Raw genomic sequence first — 26,917 nt, forward strand, 5'->3', positions numbered from 1 at the left:
GCTAGTATCGTGCCCAGGATAGCTAGTATCGTGCCCAGGATAGCTAGTATCGTGCCCAGGATAGCTAGTATCGTGCCCAGGATAGCTAGTATCGTGCCCAGGATAGCTAGTATCGTGCCCAGGATAGCTAGTATCGTGCCCAGGATAGCTAGTATCGTGCCCAGGATAGCTTGTAAAGTGCCCAGGATAGCTAGTATCGTGCCCAGGATAGCTAGTATCGTGCCCAGGATAGCTAGTATCGTGCCCAGGATAGCTAGTATCGTGCCCAGGATAGCTAGTATCGTGCCCAGGATAGCTAGTATCGTGCCCAGGATAGCTAGTATCGTGCCCAGGATAGCTAGTATCGTGCCCAGGATAGCTAGTATCGTGCCCAGGATAGCTAGTATCGTGCCCAGGATAGCTAGTATCGTGCCCAGGATAGCTAGTATCGTGCCCAGGATAGCTAGTATCGTGCCCAGGATAGCTAGTATCGTGCCCAGGATAGCTAGTATCGTGCCCAGGATAGCTAGTATCGTGCCCAGGATAGCTAGTATCGTGCCCAGGATAGCTAGTATCGTGCCCAGGATAGCTAGTATCGTGCCCAGGATAGCTAGTATCGTGCCCAGGATAGCTAGTATCGTGCCCAGGATAGCTAGTATCAAGCCCAGGATAGCTAGTATCGTGCCCAGGATAGCTAGTATCGTGCCCAGGATAGCTAGTATCGTGCCCAGGATAGCTAGTATCGTGCCCAGGATAGCTAGTATAGTGCCCAGGATAGCTAGTATAGTGCCCAGGATAGCTAGTATAGTGCCCAGGATAGCTAGTATAGTGCCCAGGATAGCTAGTATCGTGCCCAGGATAGCTAGTATCGTGCCCAGGATAGCTAGTATCGTGCCCAGGATAGCTAGTATCGTGCCCAGGATAGCTAGTATCGTGCCCAGGATAGCTAGTATCGTGCCCAGGATAGCTAGTATCGTGCCCAGGATAGCTAGTATCGTGCCCAGGATAGCCAGTATCGTGCCCAGGATAGCCAGTATCGTGCCCAGGATAGCCAGTATCGTGCCCAGGATAGCTAGTATCGTGCCCAGGATAGCTAGTATCGTGCCCAGGATAGCTAGTATCGTGCCCAGGATAGCTAGTATCGTGCCCAGGATAGCTAGTATCGTGCCCAGGATAGCTAGTATCGTGCCCAGGATAGCTAGTATCGTGCTCAGTATAGCTAGTATCGTGCCACAGTATAGCTAGTATCGTGCCCAGGATAGCTAGTATAGTGCCCAGGATAGCTAGTATCGTGCCTAGGATAGCTAGTATAGTGCCCAGGCAGGATAGCGAGTTTAAGGCCTCCCCCCCTCGCTCCCCCCACGGCCGCTGCTATTACCTTAGCTCCGCGGCTTCCTATTCCCCTGTCCTGCTAACAGCAGCTCTGCCCCATGGTGGCTGCTGCGTGATGACGGAGGAAGTCGCAGAGAGCGGCTTCCTGGTTACTATGGGAACCTCTCTCTGCACTTCCTCCGTCATCACGCAGCAGCCACTGTGGGGCGAGCTGCTGTTTAATTACGAGCAGGACAGGGAATAGGAAGCCGCGGAGCTAAGGTAATAGCAGCGGCCGCGGGGGGAGCGGGTGGGAGAGGGCAGGGGGAGCGGGGGACAGGCACCTCACTCGCAAGCAGACCCCCCAACTTTTGACTCACTTTTTGTGGGTCCAAAATTCGGCTTGCTTGCGAGTATATACGGTAATTCCCTATAAACTAAACAAGCCTCACCTATAGGTTTTCAGAGAGCCAAGGCACTTTAGGCAGTAGCAAGGACTCATGGGAGCTCAGTCCGGGCAGGAGGGGGAAGTATTACTAGCCAGAGATTGCAGAGGGGAGGAGGGGGGGGGGGGGGGGGGGGAGATTAGGTTTTTTTTGCTCAAGATACAGATAAGCCTGCCTGTGCGTAATGTTTACAAACAACGTGGCTGCCCTCATTGTATCACAGGAAGAAATAATCATATTCTATTAAAGCTGTTTGCAGCTAGATTTCCTGTGTAAACTATCTAAACTTTAGATAAGATATATAGACAAGTTACCTGTTATAGAAGTTTTTCACCTCAGATCCGCTTTAAGGGCAATGGGTGGAATGATAAAAATCATATCCTTGTGCCCTTGTAAGCAAAACATACACGACCTTTGGTTTATATGACATTTACAGCTGATCAGGTGGACTTACCTTGATAAGTGCCCGTTTGGTCAGTTTCTGGTTGACTTCAGGCTTGTTCAGGATATTCTTGGCTCGGCTGGCATAGTCCAAGGTGCTCAAAGTTTCCTGTGATAAAAACAAGTACAGATAAAATCTTCTGGTCCATAAAACAGGATAAAAAAATGGTCTATACTGTTCGAACAAAAAACAAAACACTTAAAATACAAGGATTTGAAAATCCTCACAGTACCCCATTACTGCTTTAAACACTTAACCCCCAGAGACCCAAATAGGAACCTGGGTTGTGTATAATATAAAATATACATACATACATACATACATAGATAGCTCCCGGGAGCAGAGTATGTGCATGCGCACTATGCCAGACTGGCTCAAGTACCTGGACCCATAGCAGAACATCCAGGTGGCAGAGGAGGACAGCGAGGGACTGATTAGCCTGAAGCGGGCTGGAGGAAGCCCCAGGTATGTATAAAACACTTGAATTTCATCTGCCTCCGGTTTACATAGTTACACAATAGTACTATACATATGCACTCCCCATAGAGCTGCAGGGAATCCACTGAGAAGGTTGTTCACATTGAACACAGAGGTGTTGTCTATCACCCATAAACCTGGTTCAGATTGTGCATGAAGAATGTGTAATAGAGGAAGAATCTCCTTATTCCCCTGCAGAGTACCTGCACATCATTCTTACATGTACCCACAGTTATATTGCCTAGGGCCTGATAGATGTTCTTTGTTCCGGTCTGTACCTTCTACAAGTACTCTTACCAAGGACTAGTTTTAGGGAGGGGGTTCCCTTTCCCCCCAACCAGTGACAGTGATTGGCTCCCATAGGCATCAGCCAATCGCTCCTGAGACTCTCGGGAACAGCTGAGTGACAAGGCTGTCCCCAGTACAGTGTTGTCATAGATCGCCGCGCTGTACAGTGTAAAAAGACGGCGGATTCGCCATCTAACAGTCTCCTAGCCGCGATCGCCATTAGGAGACTGATGACGGAACAGAGCTTTGTTATTCAAGTGGAGGTGCGCGCACAATGGCGTGTGCAATCCCCTGCAATCTCCGCCCCCAGGACTTGGGGAGCCGCTGCGTTGATGCCCATCAACGTAACGCAGTCGTTCGGTAGTTAATAAAACCTAAACCACTTATGTTAATTTGCTCAGTAAAGACATAATCCAAAAAGGCTAAATGCAGCAACAGTAATAACATCCCCCCTCCCCCAAAATAAATGGTCTAAAAATATTGCCTCAAATATATATCAGTATGTAAACCTTTTTTCCCCCTCTAAAATAGGTCCCTCTATATGCCCCCCCTCCCTCGCCTCCCCCCCCCCCCCCCTTTTACCGTGGTCTGTGTGCTTTTGCTGAAAGTGGACCTGGATTCTAGTAAAGGACAGAATTAAAACAGAGAAATGCACCCTGTATGTATTTTGAGAGTTTAGCCTGTCTAATTCCCCTTCATTTGTGTCTAATCACAAATTGTAATTTAATCTCTCCCCTGTATCACATGACTGCCAGAGATGGCAGATAAGCTCATTTGAAATAATAGGCTGTTAATATGACTGCTTCCATGAATCAGGAAGTAGAAACAATTTATTTTAGGCTTTGTAACAATTTATTTTAGGCTTTGTATCAGCTGTAACAAAGAGGTTTTTAGTTTAGAGGTTATTATGCGGTTGTGTATCTTTTGGAGGAGAGAGGACATTCTGAGTTCAGGTCCACTTGAACTGTGCAGTGCCAAGGGGATTGTGGAAAGTTATCTTTAACCAGTAACAAGCTTATCTCGAAATGCAATGCACAGAAACTTTCCATTTCTGGTAAAGATAAGGATACTATAACCAAGAGTTTTGGTTGATGACGCCTTTAAACCTGACTGTCAACACTAAAAATATGTAATCCAATAGGATTACTCACACTGCAGCGATTGCGGCACACCTGCATTTTTCAGGAGATTGTGTAGCATTTCTCATTCACTGGAAGGACAAAAACAGTGTACATTGCCTGGCTGTCCTGCTGATCCACTGCCTCTTATGCTGGGAGCTCCCAGTACGATTTTCCGTGCGATAGATGGATCAGATGGATAAAAGCCGTCATGTCCGATATTGCTCCCTATCGTTTCCGCGCTCGATTTCTCATAGCGGTGAATGGAGAAAGAAAAAAAAGAATGAAAATAAGACAATCGAGCGCGGAATCGAGTGCAGAAACGTGTCCCGAAAACGCTTGGGTCGCATAATCGCACGAAAATACGTAACGCATGTACGCAGCATTAAATACTTTTAGCCGTAGACCCTGAACAAATAAATATGCAGATCACATTAGCCACATGCTTGTGCAGGTGTGTGAATCAGTCACTACTGCAGCCAAAGAAATGCCAGGCAACTGGTATTGATTAAAAAGAGATAAATACGGCAGCCTCCCTATGATGCTCACCACAGGGTCCTTTTAAGAAGGAACCAGAATTTTTGTTGCTTTACTGCAACTTTCAAGGTTGTAAGAGAATAGGGTCCTATTAAGATACAGAAAGAGGTTTTTCTTATATTGTCTGGACAATTTTTTATTTTTTTTTTAAACGGCTTTACTAGAGTTCAGTATATATTAAAAAAAAAAAAAAAAAAAAACCTCAATATGAAAAGGAATGTCCAGAGGCACCAATCTTGGGGTACAGCCATAGCAGACATTACCTCCAGGTTGATAGAGGCAGGAGAGACTGTAGCAATGATAGAGGTTTTGGTTCTTCCTCCTAGAGAGTCCTGCAGGATCCTGGTGAGTTTAGACTCTCTGTATGGGATGTGTGGGGCTCTCTCCACCAGGGCGGTGATCACCCTGCCCAGGGTCAGCAGAGACTGATTAATGTTCCCAGCTTCACGAGCTCTCTTATCCACAGCCCCAGAGCGGCCAATGTTCTCACTTCCAGCCAAGTCCACCTGGAGAAAGAGATAAACAGAAGATTTCAATAGGAGACCAGCTCAGAACATTATCTCCTGGTTGTTAAAGAGAACCCGAGGTGGGTTCTAAGAATCCTCATAGCAGACAGCGGCTGGCTGTGCATATAATCACCAGCCTCTGTTGCTATATATCGTCCCTCCAGGGCCCCCTGCGCTCTGCTCTGACACGCAGCACGTCACCAGCCAACTGTTTACAATTGCCTATCAATCTCCGCCACTCCCCCCGCCTCCTCCATAGCTCTGGTACCTGCCAAGGTCCCTTCACCCCAATCAGCAGGGAGGGAAGGTGCGCGGGCGGGGACCGGAGCTATGGAGGAGGCAGGGGAGCGGTGGAGATTGATAGGCCATTGTAAACAGTCGGCTGGTGACACGCTGCGTGTCGACAGCGCGGCTGTGATTTATGGGGGCAGAGCGCAGGGGGGCCCTGGCGGGATGATATATAGCAACAGAGGCTGGTGATTATATGCACAGCCAGCCTCTGTCTGCTATTAGGATTCTTAGAACCCACTTCGGGGTCTCTTTAAGTGGTATGAAACTAAGCAGTTCTTCTTTGCTCTTAAAGATTATTTATAGCGTACAAACATATGAGCACAAAAAAAAAAAAGTTAGCAGAACAGCATTCAAACAGTTAAACACAGCACTTTCCTCTTCAGTGGAAAGCTTCCTGCCACATCCGAAGAGGTGATAGGGTTTGTTTACATTCCTTTGTCAGCTACAATTAGTATACAGCCAGCAGAGTGCTGAAACTGAGCTCCACACATTGTAGAAGAAAAGACCAGAGAAGCGATCACTGGATACATTATAATATATGAATACAGTAGCTATGCAGTAAAATGGAATTGCAGCTTTTAGAGCAGATAAACTGTACTATGGGAACTTGTAATTTGTAAATTGACAATACTCACACACAAAAACAAATATGATAACTGTATGGGTAATAAAAAGTAGGCAAACATTTTTATTGATTATGTCAGTTTGATCCCTCTGTAACCCTCCTGGCGGTACGCAGTTTCTGAGGCTGCGTCCGCGGGAGGGATTTTTTGAATTAAAGTTGTTGTCAAGCTTGTAGCTAGCCCTAGGCTAGCTACCCTTGTCCCTTAAGTCCCCCTGCACCCTTCTGAACCCACCCCCCCCCCCCCCCCCCCCGATCGCCGCCGCTATACGTTACCTAGCCACGATCCCGCGAGAGCCGCAGCCTCCCCAATGGGCCTCATTCGTTGCTATGGCGACGATCGGACATGACGTCTGTCGTCATCGACGTCATGCGCGATCCCGATCATCCCCATAGCGAAGCCTGGAGCTGATTGGAGAGGCTGTGCCATTGCGAGAATGGGGGGGGGGGTTTGGGTACGTATAACAGCGGCGATCAAGGGCGACCAAAGAATAACGGAAGGACTTGGGGGACAATGGTAGCTAGCGAAGTTTCTAGTTACAAGCTTTACAACAAGTTTTGTACAAGAAATCCCTCCCGGGGCAAAGAACTCCTCTGCAGCGCCTACCCCCGTGTGTAGGTCAGGGTTACCGCCAGGGAGGATAATGAAGTTTCCTTTGATCAAGTGCACCATTATAAAAAACGTTCAGCTAGAGCCAACCTTCATGTCCATTTGATCTTTGAACAGAAGAAGTCATTATGTTTGTGCAGCACATGCCTTCAGTGAACACTGGAAGCATGGATAGAAGTACTGAAGGTGAGGGGGGAAAAGGCAACTTCATTAAAGTAATTTAGGAGTCTGAACAGTGTGAAGAACATTATAAGTGGTGTCAAAACTACAGTAGCATATAGAGTAATAAAGGGAACAAGTTAAAGAGGAACTCCAGTGAAAATAACATAATAAAAAGTGCTTAAAGAGACTGTACAGTACAAAAAAAAAAAGGGCCCCTGGGGGGTACTTACCTCAGGAGGGGGGACGCCTCTGGATCCTTTTGTGGCTTCCCCTGTCCTCCTCCGTCCCACTCTGGCCCTCAGAATGTTAAGCAGTCAATTTGTCAGGCTGTGCAACATTTACCTTCCCCGGCTCCAGTGGGGACGCTGTTGCGGCTCAGAAATAGGCGACCCCAGTCGGGTCTGTTCTACTGCGCAGGCAGCTTGCACCTGCACAGTAGAGCGGACGTGACTGGGATTGCCTATTTCCGAACAGAGAGCCGCTACTGCGCCGGAACGGTAAATATTTACATGGCCGTCGTTCGGGGACTTCTAGTGAGACCACTGTGGGACGGAGGACGACGGAGGAAGCTTTGACAGGATCCAGAGGCTTCGACCTCCCAAGGTGAGTAAACCCCAGGGCCTTTTTTTTTTTATATACAGATTCTCTTTAATTTTTACAGTATTATGTATAAATAATTTAGTCAGTGGTTTCCCATTGTAAAATCTTTCCTCTCCCTCTCCATGCATCACATGGCGACATTTTTTTTCTGCTGGCAGGTGATGTCGGTGTTAGGAGCTGATGCTTGCTTTTTTAACAGTTGGAAAAAGCTGTTATTTCCCACAATGCAACAAGGCTCCCACAAAGTGATATCAGCACCATGGTCATGACATCACACTGTGGGAGGGCTTTCACCACAATATCAGCCATACAGAGCCCCCTGATGATCAGTTTGAGAAAAGGTAAAGATTTCTCATGGGAAAAGGGGGTATTAGCTACTGATTGGGATAAGGTTCAATCCTTGGTTCCAGTTTCTCTAAGTATAGCAAAAGAATAACAAAAACCTTACCAAATTCAATTTGCCGATTTTCACCAACTCTTCTCCATCAACAGTGGTTTCTTTCATATGAATGGTGATCGAAAAAACTGAGTGAGACCGACTGCAGAGAAAAATGTAATGATTACACCCAAGAAACAAACCAAAAACCCAAAAATACATGATGAAAATAAAAATAAATAAATGGCCTATGGGTGACGTGTGTTGAAGCGTGCTGTAGTTGGTTTAGCTACCTGTCCTCGCTCCGGATTGCATCCACTAGTGTCTCTTGCAGCTTCTGACCTTGCAAGTAGAGGTTCCAGGATCACTGCAGTCACACTACAATGAGCCTGGAGCTCTAGCAGCCAGTTCAGAAGCTGCAAAGAACACTACAGGATGAATTTCAGAGTGATAATAGGTAGCTAAACATGATCCAACTCATGCTCCAACACATGCAGAGAGATATGGTCGGGGGTGGGGGGTATGGAGGGAACAGCAGTAAGGCTGCTGGGTTGTAGCCCGTTTTCTCAGCAAAGAGTGGATTCTCTGAACAACAGTGGACTTTGCCGTTAAGTAGAGCCTGTACATACCTGGAATAGGCATTCATTAGAGTGGATGCAGTGGTTCTTTTGGCTGCCCCTCTCTCCAGGATATGATAAACCTCATCTTTGTTGTGTACAGTTATTTCCTCCAGTCCTTTGATTATTACGCCTCTCTACAAGAGATACATCACAGCTTCTTTGAATATACCGCCTTATTAGCATAGAGGGAGAACACTGCATAACCACTACAGGTTTATGCAAAACATAACTTCACACTCGTTTACAATAGGGTAGTGGGGTCGGTACAAAATCATCTGACTCAACTCAGACTCCTCAGTTTAGGATTCCACCTCCAAATTGCATATAACTTGATTTAAAGTATGTAACATAAAAGGCATTTCAGCCCTGCCAAAGGAATTTTAAAGCCATTTTAAGATGGCACCTGCTTTTGGGAACAAAAAAAAGCTCCTGGCCAGGAAGCTGACACTCTAGCCAGCCCGCATGACATAGCAATAAAATAGTCCTTGTTGCACGTTTGTCACAATTGATTGAGACAAACATGCATGCAACAAGGACTATTTTATGCCATGTCATATGTGACCTATTATGTCTGTTGTAATTAAAAAGTGGTTTTATTCTTTAACTTGACATTATTGGGCTGATAAACCCTCATTCTGTTTTGCTTTTCTTTCCTGTATAAAATAGGTTTTAATAAAGGATGACAGAGCTGGTGCACAGGGAAGATAGCATCACCTTGTTCCGCGGATCATCAAACATCTGCAGTCTCTCCCCCACATCTGGTGATGGGCTTAGAAGATCAAAGAGCTCCTCATTGTAGATTTCCAGCAGAGATACTTTCACTGAGAACTCCGTGCCGTTCTCAGAGAGCTTCTCGAATATCTGATGAAGAGTCCGAGGAATTATACCTGCAAGCGGGTCCTGGGAAAGAGCAAAGGACTCGGGTTCAAAGGTTGCAATGAAGGTCAAGGCGACACTTACAGATGCCAGTGTTAGAAGCTGTAACTTTTAAAGCAGGGGTTACACTTGCTCAAAGTTGCGTGCGTTTGCGGAATACAAAAACACATAAGGGCCCCTTTCTACCAAAAAGTGTGATCGAGGCAATGCAATCATGATTTTCTTGTGCACTTTTCCATGCAATTTAACAGCACTTGCCTGCTATAGCAGTTTATCGCAAGCGCATAAAAAAATGCAGCATGCAACCCTTTCCCGCACCTCAGTGAAACAAAGCATGCTAATGGAAAAGGTGCGCTGCGATTAACCCATGGTGCCCTTGTGATCGGCAAAACCCGACTATTGAATAGGAGCGCAGCCGGTGGAAAAGGGCCCTAATCACGGTGCAGTGGGAGCAACAAGCGGTTTCCCATAGACGGAAAAAAAAAAAATCCAAAAAAAACTCACGACACTGCTGCTCCCCCCCTCCCCCAAATCGCTGGCGATTCCCTATTGCCGACAGTTGGCTGCCCTCAGCCGGCCAACAACTCAGATTCATCCGCAGAAAAATACAGCGGTTTTTCTGCAGATACAAATGTGACCCCTGCTGGATTCATCTGAAGATATGACAGCTAGTTGTTTTGTCAGAATAGAAAGTCTTGCCATGGCAGAATGTAACAAAATAGTAACAAAAGTTACTTTCGACAATCAAGCAATTGCTGTCATCTTATAGCAAAAAATCTCATATTACTTTGTGCAACAAGAACTCAACTTTCTTTTTAAGCTAGAATTTAGCACAAGTTTCACGCATTCAGTATAATAAGCCTTACTGTAAGGCTACTTTCAAAGTGGTGTGGTGCACTGCAATACACCACCTCTAGTGACGTTCACAGTGCGATATCCCAACGCACAGAATGCAGTGAGTTATCGCAAAATGCACGCATCACCAGGGAAGCATACTTTTCTGGACCGTATGCTTCACTGTATCCTACGCAACACACGGATAAAATATGGCACAGCTTTCCCGTTTCTGCTGTTACAGGTAAAGACCAATGTGAACCTAGCATAAAGGTCAGTTGATGTACTTTAGTTCAAAACTGCTTTACCACATGACCACAACGGTTTCTCCACTTCAGTCCATGGACCACCTATAATGATAATTTTATGCTTAAAACAGCAATATTGTATGCTTATAAAGCATCCACAATAACCCTCTACACCTGATTTCAAAGAGGTTTCCCTCCTGGCTGTATGTTGTGCACTCTTTCCAGTGCATTGCAGACCACTATGTCAATAGTGTCTCCACTTACTAACCCAGGACAAGCAATCCAACTTAGGTTCTTAGGGGAGTGTTTTTGGAGCCCACAATCAAGGCATATGCCTGACTGTGGGTTCCAAATCTAGTACATCAGACGTACGAGAGGTTGACCAAGAGGCAGATCTTACTGATCGAATCTGATTGTAGAGAGATTTGTTTCAGCATGACGTCTTGCGGGAATCGGTCCGCCGTCATGCTGCACCCCCAAATATAAAATGTGCCCCACCGGTGCAGCATGCTTTACCTTTCCACCGCTGGCTCCGGGCCCTACGTGGTTCATGGATGCCGGAGTATACGTGGGCACGTGCGTGATGTCACAGGGATAGGCATATTTAACATTTGGGGTGTGTGTGGGGGTGGGGCAGTGCTAGGGGTGGCATTGCGTTCGAAGCTTGTTCCGGTATCGTATGACATTAACACCGCGCACCCAATTAAGCATGTCAGCCTTGACATACTTGATTGACAATCCTACATCTTCCAGTATTTCAATCAAAAGAAGAAGGAGATGGGCACAGCTGCTAAAACACCCTTTATTGTGGCTGGGTAGACAAAAAAAAGCTTACAGCAGTGGGGGAAAGGTCAAGTCTGAGAGCTGTTTCGCAGGGACTAGCCCTGCTTCATCAGAGACATCTTCCAGTATGTCTGACCGATACACACAGCGGATCGCAGTCGCATCGTGTTACAGGACAACATTCATATATACAACCCAGGCGTGCTAAACAGGACTACATTTGCCATGATACAGGACAATGAAAACATTGATATATAAGAAGGGCAAGCACACCTGTTCCCAAGTAAACTCTCCCTGTGCCGACCTCTCGCCTTCCATGGTGAACGTTTTCCCTGTGCCTGTCTGACCATACCTGGAAACCAGAAGCCATGTGTGAGGTTTTTCATAACTCAGCAGATTTTACTTGCGAATAGTTTATGATGTGAAATCATACTTACGCAAAAACGGTGCAATTGTATCCCATTATAACTTCATCCAAGATGGGGCACACAACACTCCGGTACACTTCAATCTGTTTAGCTGATGGGGCAAATACCTGCAATAGACAGAATATTAAAGCCCCCACATATTTGTCGTCCAGACATGATGAGAAATTTGGGCCCATATTTCACATTCTGGCATGGAAATTTCCAGTCAATGACGATATACAGTAACAGTGGCTGGATGATGTAATGGTTAAGAGCTCTGCCTGACGCAGGAGATCTGGGCTCTGGGGGAACACTGTTGTACCTGAAACAATCTGTATTAACTGAATCGCCCCCACAGCAGCAACTATTCAATAAGGAGTGTTTAGACAAGACTCCCTAACACTGCCAATGCCTACTGAGCATGCTCTGGTGGCTGCACTGCAAGCGATTTGAGTCTGACGCAAGCGCTATACAAATATAGGAATTATTATTTGTATAGGCGCCTGTGGCAGTGCTCAAGTTTCCTGCTTCCTACTTCAGGACTGATTTGAATGTTGCATGTTAAATTCAACACAATGAGCCCCAAATACTGTCCAGTCCCATCCACTGGCAGTATGTCCTATACAAGGATTCAATACACAAAGGGACTAGGATCACCGACCCAAAATAGACATTGAAAAACACAAGAGAAAGTAGTCCCTCTCTCTCATGTCATGAGAATAAACTAGTGTCCACAACAATAGCAGTATCTTAAAATTAGTTTTTATTTTTCAATAATCATGGATTAAGATAAAAAATACTAATGATGATCCCCAGGCCAATATCCATCCATTAAATTATTCATAATGAGTCAGCTCAGCTCTAAGGTTCTCAAAACCAGCAGTACATTGGTCCAATAATGTGTGTCCCACCAATGGTAACTAATAATAATAAGGTGGGTCACTGGATCAATATTAGTTAATAGTTAATCAATAATAGTTAAGAAAATATGAAATGACATATATTAACATTCACATAACATACTGGTATGTACAATAATTAGTGCAAAACTATGCAACAAAGTGCTCGTGCCTATTGCCTATAACTAATACGTCCTATTACTGTGCATGCGTTTGTCAAAAAGTGCAGGTGCCAGAAAACAGGGTCCTGTGATGTACCAAGATTGCAAGAAACCAAAAAGAAACCAAAACAAAATGAACAAAAATCACCCACCAAATGAAATAGATCAAAACCAAAACAAACAAAAATCACCCGTGAAATGAAATGAAACAGTCAAACCAAACACCAGAATGAGTGAATCAAAAAAACCACACTGTACTGAGCCACATCAGAGTATTAGAAGCAGTAAGGAAATAAATATGCCGGTATATGAAATCAAGAAGCAGCGCAGAGCTTATCAAAGTATGGAAGATGGACAGGGCCGTGGGGGTCAACGATCCTACCGGTTACGCCGAAGCTACCTCAGGGATGCTGACTAACTTCCTGATCGCTACATTGATAAGCTCTGCACTGCTTCTTGACTTCATATACCGGCATATTTATTTCCTTACTGCTTCTAATACTCTGGTGTGGCTCAGTACACTGTGGTTTTTTGATTCACTCATTCTGGTGTTTGGTTTGACTGTTCCATTTCATTTCGTGGGTGATTTTTGTTCATTTTGTTTTGGTTTCTTGCCATCTTGGTACATCACGTGACGCAGTCCTATCCAGGACCGGTTTCTGGCACCAGCACTTTTTATTGAGATATATACACTAACCTATTCATGGTAATAGGACCTATTAGTTACAGGCAATAGGCACGAGCACTATGTTGCATAGTTTTGCACTAATTATTGTACATACCAGTATGTTATGTGAATGCTAATATATGTCATATTTATTCAACTGTTCTCTGATCAGGAGCAATATTGATCCAGTGACTCACCTTATTGATTGTCATTAGTTACCATTGGTGGGACACACATTATTGGACCAATGTACTGCTGGTTTTGAGAACCTTAGAGCTGAGCAGACTCGTTATGAATAATTTAATGGATGGATGGATATTGGCCTGGGAATCATTAGTGTTTTTAATTGTTCTTAATCATGATTGTTGCAAAATAAAAACTAATTCTAAGATACTGCTATTGTTGTGGACACTAGTTTATTCCCATGACATGAGAGAGAGGGGCTACTTGCTCTTGTGTTTTTGAATAGGACTTGAATGTTGCATTCATATTCGTTTCAATCAAAATAGCTTTTTGCAGGCAGGGTAGTTACTTACCATATCAAATGTATAGTTCTTTTTCCCCAGTTTGTCATTTATCGCTCCTGTCCGCACCGAAACCTCCCTCTTCTGAGGGTCACATTCCAGCACAGAATGGGAGTTAGCCTTTCGCTCCTGCTGATTGAACGGTCTGAAGGGAAAGAGGTTAATTATAAAGTAGGCTTAACCACTCTCAAAATTAATACACGGTTTGTGGATTTTAGGATTTCCAAACCATTCCGCAATTCTTACATGGAATAGCACAATGACTTCATAGGACTGAAGTTTTCAGCTGTTTTTTCTCACTGGAACCCCCATCTGCACAGAATAAAGATCACCTACCTAAATATTCTGAACAACACTGCGCCCCAATAGTCCATATGTACAGCTTCTAGAAGTACTAGGAACAGTATAGTTTGGTTAGAGTAAGATATCTGTCCATGAAGATCATCCAGGACAAAGTAAAAATAAGCTACATTTCTGTCCTGCACCCTCGCATTCTAGTTGATTCAGGGGAAGGCAAAAAAAATCCCATATGGCTGGGACCTACTACGGGCACTTTGTGGAAATTTAGGGAAACATGGCAGTTCCACGACTTCCAGAGCAATCACGATTTGGCTACTGTAGTCACTGATGCAATAGCTTCTGGATCACTCCCTAACACCAACCGGTTGACCGCCAGCAATTGACAAGCTCAGCAAATGCATTCCTAGTGTGTCCCAGCCTTTACAAAGCTTGACCAGTTACCCCTAAACATTCCTTCCCGACTCCAGGTGACATAGAAAATCCCTAAGAATAACTTAGTAATTATAGCTGTGGTTGTCCTTAAAGAGGAGCTGTTAGGTATAGGGTCTCAGAGAAAATAAACACATATATCAGTAGCTAAAGATTGGCTGTACTTACATTACATATGCATTTCACTGTCCACGTTTGGATTTCACAGAATTTGTATATAGTATATGCAGAGATAGATGCTCCTGACAGCTCATGGCAGGCTCCATGTTTGTGAAGCCAAATGTGTCGTCATGTCCTGCCTGCTTCTGATCACAGATACACTCGTTCTTGAACAACACGGTGTGCAGTGAATATTAATGAGCCATGTGGCTAGGAACAATAGCTGACTCCTGCAGTGTAGTCTGCCCGGAGATTTATCAGTGCTGTGGCTGGACTGATTACACAAGCTGCTGTACCGTCTCATTAGCAGCCGAGGGGAGGGCCCCAGAATGCTTTGCAGTTTAGCTGCGGCTTGCGTCTTTATGGGTCTATAACAGAGGTTAAGATAAGCACACATCAAAGGTAACTGAAATGTTTATCTTCACTAATGGCTTTTGAGCTTCCTTCTAAACTGTTTAACACAGGAGAACAGAGGTTTAAATTAGCTTCTGCTGACAGTTACTCTTTAAAGAGAATCTGTACTCTAATATTCGTACACTAAAAAGCATACCATTCTATTCCTTATTTTCTCCTGTGCCCCTCTGTGCTGTTTCTGCCACTCTCTGCTGCAATCCTGGCTTGTAATTAACAGTTTTAGGCAGTGTTTACAAACAAACTAACCAGCTTGTGATAGGCTCACATAAACAGAGTGTGTGAGTCATACAGAGTCTGCAGGGGGCCTGCAGAGGGTGTGTATCGCTTCTATCCAATCACAAGCAGCCAAGCACACATTCAAGCATTATACACACACACAGTATTACAGCGCTAACAACAATAGTTTCTTTCCAGATAGAGATGGTGCGCTCTATATATAGTTACCCAACTATCACTATTAATGTCCACACAGTATAGTAGCGCTCAGTCCATATAACTGTCCGTCCTGGGCTCTCCAAGATGATGTACAGCGTATGTCAACACCTCAAGAAACAGGGAATACACAAACAGAGAAACCACAATAGTGCAGACTGTTATCTTGTAACAACACCACCTGTGTGTTTCAGGCACGGACTTCCACTAGTGCTCAGGTATGGGGGGCAGGACACCACCACCACCACCTATCCACGCACTCCCCTCCGTCCCCTATGTTACCCTGCTCACCGTCAGGTTGCGGGGTACAGGAACCTGTCAATCACTGAAGTGCATGGATCCTTAAAGCCAATGGGTACCGGTAAAAAAAAAAGAAAAAAGTCAGATACTCACCTAAGGAGAGGGAAGGCTCGGTCCTAATGAGCCTTCCCTCTCCTCTCCCGGTGCCCTCGGTGCTGCGCTGGCTCCTACGTTCGCGTCCGCCGCCGCAGGGACTTCGGAGGTCTTCGGGAGCACTCGGGCTTCCGAAGACGGGCCGCTCCATACTACGTACGCGCGAGTGCGTCATAGAGGGCGCTCGCGCATGCGTAGTATGGAGCGGTCGCGTCATCCGGAGCCCGAGTGCTCCCGAAGACCTCTGAAAGCTCCCGAAGGCATGCGGAAGTGGCAGTATTTGACCGAACTGGTCGAATACTGCCACGGGGGATCCTGCGCGGGACCGGGCACCGGGAGAGGAGAGGGAAGGCTAATTAGGACCGAGCCTTCCCTCTCCTTAGGTGAGTATCTGACTTTTTCTTTTTTTTTACTGGTAAACATTCACTTTAATGACACCACCTGCCTCCCAGGTCTCTGTTTCTCAAACACCAGCTGTGTTAATACCTCAAACAACAAGCACAAATGTTTCTCATGTGTAAAACCTTCATTTTTCAATAAAAGTAAGTAATGCGCGTACATTTAAAAGATGATAAAAAAGCATACCACAAGTTTATACCGATCCCCTGGTCACGGGCCACGGCATTCCTCGTGTCTCGTCTCAAACTTCCAGCGTCCTCCTCGCTAGTTCCTTGGCCACGCCGCCAAGGAACTAGCGAGGACGACGCTGGAAGTTTGAGACGACGAGAGACGAGGAATGCCGTGGCCCGTGACCAGGGGATCGGTATAAACTTGTGGTATGCTTTTTTATCATCTTTTAAATGTACGCGCATTACTTACTTTTATTGAAAAATGAAGGTTTTACACATGAGAAGCATTTGTGCTTGTTGTTTGAGGTATTAACACAGCTGGTGTTTGAGAAACAGAGACCTGGGAGGCAGGTGGTGTCATTAAGGATTCATGCACTTCAGTGATTGACAGGTTCCTGTACCCCGCAGCCTGACGGTGAGTAGGGTAACATAGGGGACGGAGGGGAGTGCGTGGATAGGTGGTGGTGGTGTCCTGCCCCCCATACCTGAGTACTAGTGGAAGTCCGTGCATGAAACACACAGGTGGTGTTGTTACAAGATAATAACAGTCTGCACAATTGTGGTTTCTCTGTTTGTGTATTCCCTGTTTCTTGAGGTGTTGACATACGCTGTACATCATCTTGGAGAGCCCAGGACGGACAGTTATATGGACTGAGCGCTACTATACTGTGTGGACATTCAAGCCTTAGCCCGACAGACATGACAGAGGAAAGGAGATAAGATTTATTACAGAGACAGTGCAATTAGGAAAGGCTGCAGTAAGCCAGAGCACATTAGAACAGGCATAGGAACTTATAGGATAGAAGAACTAAGGCTGAAACATTTGTTACAGAGTCTCTTTAAAGAACAAGCGACACCCATGCTAACTTAGAAATAAAAAAGCAATATATAAGTAGATAAATACTACTTCTACTTACATAACAGATGTATTGTGCTATCCATGTAATGATTCCTGTGAATTTGATAAAGGAAAAGCAGAAAATTCTATTCTAGGCAGTGGCCATCTTGCCAAGCTAACGCTGACATCATATCCTCCCTGACTCTTGTTTTCCCCCCTCCCTTCTCTTGTGTATTCATTAGCTGCCCTCCTCCCAGAATCTTTAGACACTCCCACTGAGGTGTATACTAACAACTGCACTGTTTTATCCTCCAATCCCTGAGTCACCTCAGCCTTGCTTCAGAGGGTGTTTCAGATAAGCAGCTGGCAGGGAAATAAATGGAAGAGGAGGAATATATTATCAGTGTTCTCCCCAGAATTATTTTCCAGCCGGGTGGCATGAAATAGTAGCCGGGTGGCATAAAAAAGCAGCCGGGTGGGTAGAGATGAAAATGCAGGGTAACTGTGCTTACAGTATAGGAGGTGGTGAGGAGGTGAGCCAATGACAGCCGGGTGGTCATCAAATCTAGCCGGGTGGAGCACCCGGCTAAAAGAGCCTGGGGAGAACACTGTATTATAGATAAAAAGAACTCCCAGCATTCAACTCTTTGGCACGGTTTGCCACTAGGGCCAGTGCTCCTAAAGTATGTGATAACTACAAACCATGAAAGCAGAAAAAGTTTTGTAAGTTTTGAATGCAGGATTAGCATCTTTATCACTTAATACACTCAGACCAGTTGCTGTTGAAATTTGATTTTTATGGTGACAATACCGCTTTAAATGAAAAAAAAATTAGAAAAAACAAACACATCCAAGCCTCCTTTAAAAGCAGATTTAGAAATTGCCATAACTACTTCCTGTGGTAAAATATTCCATATTTTAGCCATTATTTACTGTAAATTCCTCCATACACAGATCATGCTCACTTGTTCTCTGTACAAGCCTAGGTACAAAAAGCACACCTGCCAAGCTATTGTATTGCCCTCTGACGTATTTATACATGCTAATCAGACGTATTTTTTTTCCAGCTACATAAGCCCAGTTTGCCCAAGCTTTCTTGGTAAGTTAATTCCTCCATCCCTCTGAGCAAGTTGCCCGTCTCTGTACCTGTTCTAGTATTTCAATGTCCTTCCTACAGTGTGGTACACAAAAACGTATCCCATACTCCAGATGTGGCCTCACAACATTAGCTTCAATGCAGGGAAATATGGAGAAAGCTGAAATTGGTACCACAATGTCCTCTCCAGGCTTTTCTAACCGGGTGCTCCAACCGGCTAAATTTGGGGAGCACCTGGCTGTCAGCGGCTCGCCTTCTCATCCTCCTCCTATGTTGTAAGCAGAGTTCCGCCAGCCCCTGCATTACCCCGGTTGCACCCCACCCGGCTACTTTTTCAAGCCACCCAGCTGGAAAAAAATTCTGGGGAGGACATTGTATCTGAAACAATCTGTACCCCGCTCCCCCCAAGGAATACTGCCAAGTGATACATTTGTACGCTCAGAACTGTCACCTCAGCGAGAGGAGCATCCAGAGGCTACCTCTTAAGATTTTATTTTTATTGCAACCTCAGGTTTACTTTAAAGGGACACTTAAGCCAGGAGTAAAAAAAAAAACAAAAAAACCACCTCGCCCTCACAGTCACTCATGGAGCCTCCGGTCTCCCACCGCCAGCTAGTTTTATTTTAGCTGACAGGGGCTCGATGGGCTTTCTACGCCTGCGCAAGCCTGGCCACGCATATCCCCCATGTTCCCGTCCTGAATAGCGTCCTGCACACGTGCAGGACGCTATTGCGGACGGGAATGCGAAGAAAGATTATGCGTGGCCAGGCCTGTCAGCAAGAATGAAACTAGTGGGCGGTGGGGGACTGGAGGCTCCACGAGTGAATGCAAGGGCCTGGCTATCCTGCTTATCCTCTGCTTTTAATTCTTTTAGCCCTAGCCCTTGAACAAGCATGCAGCAGATCAGGTGTTTGGCATTATTATCTGAACTGATAAGATTAGCTGCATGCTTGTTTCTGGTGTTATTCAGAACCCACTGCAGCCAAATAGATCAGCAGGGCTGCCAGGACACTGGTATTGTTTAAAAGGAAATAAATATGGCAGCTTCAATATTCTTCTCACTTCAGTTGTCCTTTAAGTGGGTTTTCATGAAACAAATGCGAGGAAGACTCTGAAGATGCAGAGACCACATTATTAGACAATACACGGGTAAATCCCTGATCAGTATACAGCACAGAATACTCAGCAGGATCTGTCAGACTTCACTTACCTGCATCTTACAACTACTTGGATGTTTTTTCCTTTTTCATCCTTCTTACTGGAGGTGACCAAAGGCTGGGAAGACATGGTGACTTACACGTGATCTACACATGGGATAAGGGAGGGAGGATAGTTCAATGTAAATAAATCAGTAGAAAGCAGACAAACCATGGCATACTTTAGTTTGTATAAACCACAAAGGAAGGACACAAATCAATATGGAAAGTACAACCAGTCTGTTCAAATCAGGAACCACTTCTACTGACAGAGAAAAATGTGAACTTGTGGCGGGAGAGCACACATGGCCAGGCCACGCATGGGCGACTATGAGTTACCGAGCTAGTGTACCAGGCCGTCCAGCATGAAAGAAGCCCAAGGTAAGTATATATCCTGGGACAGTAGTCACCACGTTTCCTTTAATAAGTACGTATGATGGGCGGGGGGGGGGCACGGAGTTACATACTTACCAGTCCTGACATCTTCAGGTCACAAGAGATGCTTCACCCCACTCTTCAGCAGTGCAGTCGCAGCCATTTTTCTGGAGACTGTCAAAGTTCTTCAGAAACTTCTGTCTGCATTGCCGTAGTCCGCCCCCAGCCACCAATTTGGTAGCGCTGCCGAGCTTAGGGCAGGCCACAGCAATCTTCATGTTTACCCAAAGTACTCTAACTGCTTGTCAGCCACTCCTGATTACAAGCAGTGCGCTCACAGCCAGCTGCAGACGTCCAGCACTTGCAGCAATCTCTGCATGTGCATATGAGCAGACGACAGAATGCCCAGGCTGCAGTGAGTTTTTTTTTACCTGGCAATAAACTAAAACATGTAAAGAGCTGACATGCTTATGTTACAAATGCTCCCAATCGTTACATTAGTTTGCAACCAGAAAGTACTGAACCCTTGCAAACAAGTGGCTAAATGGTGCATTAAATGTAGCAGTTCACCGGTCATCTGAAAGAGCTCAAAAATAGCATCTCTCCCAATCACTTGCATTGCTTTGCAACTAGAAAGCGCTTAACCCTGGACAACGAGTGGCTAAATGGCGAATTTAATATGAAAGGGCCACAAAATAGCATGTTGAAAAAATTATAAGACAGGAGAACTCAAAACAACTTCTAATAAAGCATAAAGTGTAGTTTAAAGAGAACCTGAACTGAAAATAAAAAGTCAAAATAACCATACACAGGTCATACTTACCTCCTGTATAGTCTACTCCTCAATCTCTATCTCCTGCATCCCATTTGTCCACTGTGATCAATGGAATTCTCCATCCTCCATTTTAAAAATGGCCATTACCCCATAACAGCTTCCTGGTCAACACATTATTAAACTGTAATATCACCCACTTGAGCCATAGGGTTACATGGACATTAAAGGATACAAAACTATGCGATGATGGGGGGGGGGGGGGGGGGATAATTGATTGGTCAGCTGCGTATTTAGATAAGGAATTCCTTAGGCTTAGTCCTTCAAATTTTCAAACAAGTAAATAACTGTAAAACGCGCTCAATTAATACTAAAAGCTTATTCAAAATGTATTCCTGAAAAAATGCATGAATACCACAAACATTTCCAACAACTCATTCATCCACACATATCACTCATACAGCTGGTGTGAAGGGCCCTTCAACTTTCTTATCATATATATATCCACAAGATTAATCATAAAAATTCATTAAAAATTGAATAAAAAATGTCAAGAAAAAATTCTTCCAACTAGAGAAAAACACCACGTCCCTCTTACATCAACAGTTCCTCGATATCGATACTTGTTTGCACTAATTAGCATAAAAAAAATTCAGCAGGTTTTCACTCGCGATAGCTGTTTGGTGACATCAATTCCTCAATGCTTGTCAGCAATGATATCTTAAAGTGCGTGTGTTCAAAGTTTAAAACTCACGATTCCCCTGCGTCAATGTTCCCACAGAGTATCTCCACAAGTGGCTTTAGGCTTCCTCCTCACCCCACGGGTAGTTACCCTTCCAACTTCAGGGGTGGTATATCAGCAGGCAGTCCAAGCGTTCCTGTCCCGATGGCGTCCCCGTGCGGCCTGTGGCACTGCCGGTTGCCAGGTTCAGAGAGCCGCTTACCGCACTTCCGCCCAGTGGGTTTTCACTAGCGATAGCTGTTTGGTGACGTCACCTCACATAGATGTTAGGAACTTTGTTCACGGACAGCCGCTGCGCATACGGCTTGTCCTAGTTCACATCTATGCAGATTGCTGTTAGAATTTTGAAACCTCAACGCGGTTTCAACCAATTCTCGTGGCTTTTCTCAAGAGGATTTAGAATAAGTCCTCTTGAGAAAGGCCAACGAGAATTGGTTGTGACGTCACTTCTATGCAAGATGACGTCACCAAACAGCTATCGCGAGTTAAAACCCGCTACATTTTTTTATGCTAATTAGTGCAGCATCGATATCAAGGAACTGTTGATGTAAGAGGGACGTGGTGTTTTTCTCTTGTTGGAAGAATTTTTTTCTTGACATTTTTTATTTAATTTTTATGATTAATCTTGTGGATATATCTGATAATAAGAAAATTGAAGGGCCCTTCACACCAGCTGTATGAGTGATATGTGTGGATGAATGAGTTGTTGGAAATGTTTGTGGTATTCATGCATTTTTTCAGGAATACATTTTGAATAAGCTTTTATTATTAATTGAGCACGGTTTACAGCTATTTACTTGTTTGCAAACATGGACATTACCATGCACATTCAGTTGTAACTGACAGCTGCTGATATATAACTGTCAGGAACTGGTATATTGCAGTTCTGACAAAGTATTGTCAGAACTGGAAGGGATCACTGTAACATGAGAATGGCGAGCTTCTGAGAGGAACTGATGGTGAGGTTAGTATGTAACATTCATTTGCAGCTATATCATGTGTTTATTTTAAATAATTTTACTAGCTTCCGGTTCCCTTTAAACTAATTGGCTAATGGTAAAAGGAAGAGACAGCTAGTGAATTGCTTGAGTGTGAGCCAGATTAACATCCCTGAAGTCCCTAGTGTCATTGAGGCTGTTTCTCTCCAGCTGTGACGCTGCTAGGAAGCCACATCTAACGCCCCCAATCCATTCCCCACCACAACCCCATAATACCCCACAGGAAGCCTGGAGAGGAGTCTCTTACCCGCAGGCGGCTGGGTGTACGGGGATCACAGCAGCTCAGGCAGCCGGAACGTTACAGACTCAGCCAGCAGCTCCGCTGTCTACACACTGCACATTTGAAAATTGCGCTTCCGATTGGAGCAGCCTATCAGACACCGGACTCCTCCGTGAGCTCTGATTGGCTACGCTACCGGAATCGTGACTCTGATTGGCCATAACGAGACAGAGAGGCGCGGCTTTGCAGGTAATCAGATCGGTACCCAGTGATTGGACGGTGCTGTGAAACACGTCATGAGGTTTAAACACTAAGCGCAGCCCTGCATAGGGAGCAGATGGATGACGTGCGGGGCGGAGTTTGTTTTCCTGTACGCGATGTTGTGTACAAACCTGCTTGTAGACTGGTTTACGTAGCTGATGTTGCTGTAATTTCGAGTAGAGATGGGAAGTTCGGATCTTTTCAATGATCCGGATGATTCGAACCGGATCATTGAAAAGATCCGGATCTTTGATCCGAATCTCGGATCATTTTACTACGGAAGCATTCGGGGGTTGAAATGACTAGCAGGGCAGGAGAAGGAGAGGGGGGTGGACACACAGAGAAGGGGAGAAGATGGACAGAGGGCAGGGAGTGGACAGAGAAGGGAGGAGGGACGAGCAGAGAGCAGAAATGTTTGCTTGCACACAATACCCACATGCTGCAATCATATGCTTTACATATATTTCACCTACATGTTCATCTGTATATCTTGAATGGAAACGTCCCACAGTGAAAGAAAGCATTCCCCAAAGATAAGTGCAGCTGTTTAGAGCGAGTGCAGGAGGATCATATTACGCTGCAATCACAGTGCCTGCAGGGGCGTCTCTAGCCATTTTGTCACTCCAGGCACCCCCCCCCCCTTCCCCCCGTGATTGCCCCCAGTCCCATACCCCGCACCCCTCATGGTGAACACCACTCCTGTGGTGAACCCCACCCCCAAGACCCCCGAAAATCATAATGCAGCAGCGTTTCACCAGAAAATGTACTTATTGCGGCATGGGTTCACCAGAAAATAGTTGTTATGCAACAGAGCGTTTCACCATAAAATATACTTATTGCGGCATGCACTCACACACACCACACACAGTACACACACACACGCACACACTATACACACACACACACAGTGTACACACACACACACAGTACACACACTGCACACAACATACACACTATACACAGTACACACACACACACACACACACTAGACATGCACAGCACAGTACACACACTATACACACACAGTACACACACTGCACACAACATACACACACACACACTGTACACACACTGCACACAACATACACACTATACACAGTACACACACACACACACACACACACACTAGACATGCACAGCACAGTACACACACTGTACACACACACACAGTCACTTCTATGCAAGATGACGTCACCAAACAGCTATCGCGAGTTAAAACCCGCTACATTTTTTATGCTAATTAGTGCAGCATCGATATCAAGGAACTGTTGATGTAAGAGGGACGTGGTGTTTTTCTCTTGTTGGAAGAATTTTTTTCTTGACATTTTTTATTTAATTTTTATGATTAATCTTGTGGATATATCTGATAATAAGAAAATTGAAGGGCCCTTCACACCAGCTGTATGAGTGATATGTGTGGATGAATGAGTTGTTGGAAATGTTTGTGGTATTCATGCATTTTTTCAGGAATACATTTTGAATAAGCTTTTATTATTAATTGAGCACGGTTTACAGCTATTTACTTGTTTGCAAACATGGACATTACCATGCACATTCAGTTGTAACTGACAGCTGCTGATATATAACTGTCAGGAACTGGTATATTGCAGTTCTGACAAAGTATTGTCAGAACTGGAAGGGATCACTGTAACATGAGAATGGCGAGCTTCTGAGAGGAACTGATGGTGAGGTTAGTATGTAACATTCATTTGCAGCTATATGCACTCACACACACCACACACAGTACACACACACACACTATACACACACAGTGTACACACACACACACACAGTACACACACTGCACACAACATACACACTATACACAGTACACACACACACACACACACACACACACTAGACATGCACAGCACAGTACACACACTATACACACACACACACACAGTACACACACTGCACACAACATACACACTATACACAGTACACACACACACACACACACACACACTAGACATGCACAGCACAGTACACACACTGTACACACACACACAGTACACACACTGCACACAACATACACACACACACAGTACACACACTGCACACAACATACACACTATACACAGTACACACACACACACACACTTTAGACACGCACAGCACAGTACACACACACACACACACACACACACACACACACACACACACACACACACACAGTACACACACTGCACACAACATACACACACACACACAGTACACACACTGCACACAACACACACTACACACACTGAACACAACACACACACACACACACACACACACACACACACACACACAGCACACTATACACAGCACACAGTAGACATACACTATACACATACAGAGATAGGAGGAGTGGAGTGAGACTGAGAATAGCCTGAGATGGAGCAGTTAATCTGTATTGCAGTCCCACATTACACAGAGACTAGTTGCTGGTAATAGGACTGCTGTCCCTGCCAATCTCTTACACAAGTCAGCAAGCAGCCCTCCTGGAGTCTAGGGACTGTCAAAACTTTTCAACCTGTTTAAGACCTTATCTGCACATGCAGTCATTATAACAATGGAGAGAGACCAGACAGATTTTTTCCCACTGACCCTCCAGACGAGTTCTACATCATGCTGTGTATATTTACCAGCTAGCCTGCCCTCTAATTGCACTTTTATCAGCTAGCCTAGTATTTTACATTGCCTTACATCAACAAACCTGAATACAGCAGACACAGGGCCAACCCTAAATCATTGAATGAAAGGCGGCCTGGGGGGAAGTCAATGCCTGGCTGCTACACAGTCTCTACATCCACGCAGTTAGCAGTAGCAGAGAGAGAGGGACTGAATTCTCAGGAGTTGGACTCAGGAGCTGATGATGCTGTACTCCTCGGATCCCTGACTAGGATGAGTGCCTTCTCTCACTGACTCATTCATTACTGTGGTTCTTTGAATCATTGAGCTGAAGTCCAGTCAGCCCCGCTGCTGCTGTGTAAACTGACACCTGAGTCAGCTGAGAGGCATTTCTTCTCTCACTACTCAGTGCAGAAGCGCCCTTGCCTCTTCCTGTCGCCTTAGGCGAAAATTTATAGCTGCCTAATGGCTCGGACGCCTGTGAGTGCCTGCAAAGTTACTGAGCTGTGCTGAGCTGAGCCAAAAGCTTCCAATGTGTTCACTGTGCACAACTACGGAACAGACAGCCTGTAATGGGCAGCACATTATAGCCAGTATGTGTGCTCTACACATATCTGGCAGTGGCACCCATGTCCCCTCTACCTGTCCCTGTGCAAAGCTGGCTCCCCTGAGTCCCCTCCAACACAGCGATCCATCTCTGCTCTGCTTCCAGGACCCCGCTGCCCGCTGAGAGGGGGCGTGTCGCTCCTGGCCCCGCCCCTTTTGCGATCCGAATCACTCATTTTGATGATTCGGATGATTCGACTCACAAAATAGATTCGGATCAAAGATCCGAATCATTCATGATCCGGACAACACTAATTTCGAGTCAAATACCTTCTGTTTTAAAGCGGACCTGAACACAGAACTTCCTCTTTGCTGTAAAAGATAAACAGCATAATAACCTTTACAGAAAAAAAAAATCTTTGTTACAGCCTACATACCTCCCAACTTTTGAAAATGCCAAAGAGGGACGCTTAAGCCACACCCCTGCTTTTGCAGGAGGGTGACAATGGGAGGGAGGACGGTGCCAGTGGGTGTGGGAAAAGATGACACTGGGTAGGTGCCCGTGGGTAGGAGGAGGGTGTCAGCAGGTGGGGAGGAAGATGCCCATGGGTGGGTAAGAAGGTTCCTGTGGGTGGGGAATAGAGATGGGAAGTTCGGATCTTTTCAATGATCCGGATGATTCGAATCGGATCATTGAAAAGATCCGGATCTTTGATCCGAATCTCGGATCATTTTACTACTGAAGCATTCGGGGGTGAAATGACTAGCAGGACA

The 26,917-nt window shown here is 45.2% G+C and overlaps 1 protein-coding gene across 1 annotated transcript in view; it reads right to left on the reverse strand.

Moving 5' to 3' along the window:
* Nucleotides 1-22,863, reverse strand: part of KIF11 (kinesin family member 11) — a 63,125-nt gene extending 40,262 nt beyond the window's left edge. Inside the window, 10 exon segments of the mRNA XM_068255114.1 lie at nt 2,191-2,286; nt 4,862-5,104; nt 7,838-7,928; nt 8,395-8,519; nt 9,100-9,285; nt 11,400-11,478; nt 11,564-11,661; nt 13,797-13,929; nt 19,625-19,718; nt 22,745-22,863. Coding sequence (XP_068111215.1) covers nt 2,191-2,286; nt 4,862-5,104; nt 7,838-7,928; nt 8,395-8,519; nt 9,100-9,285; nt 11,400-11,478; nt 11,564-11,661; nt 13,797-13,929; nt 19,625-19,701 — 1,128 coding nt within the window. The 5' untranslated portion in view covers nt 19,702-19,718; nt 22,745-22,863.
* Nucleotides 22,864-26,917: the final 4,054 nt, after the last annotated feature.

The sequence above is a fragment of the Hyperolius riggenbachi genome, chromosome 10 (genome assembly GCF_040937935.1).
Source record: "Hyperolius riggenbachi isolate aHypRig1 chromosome 10, aHypRig1.pri, whole genome shotgun sequence".
Lineage (NCBI taxonomy): Eukaryota > Metazoa > Chordata > Amphibia > Anura > Hyperoliidae > Hyperolius > Hyperolius riggenbachi.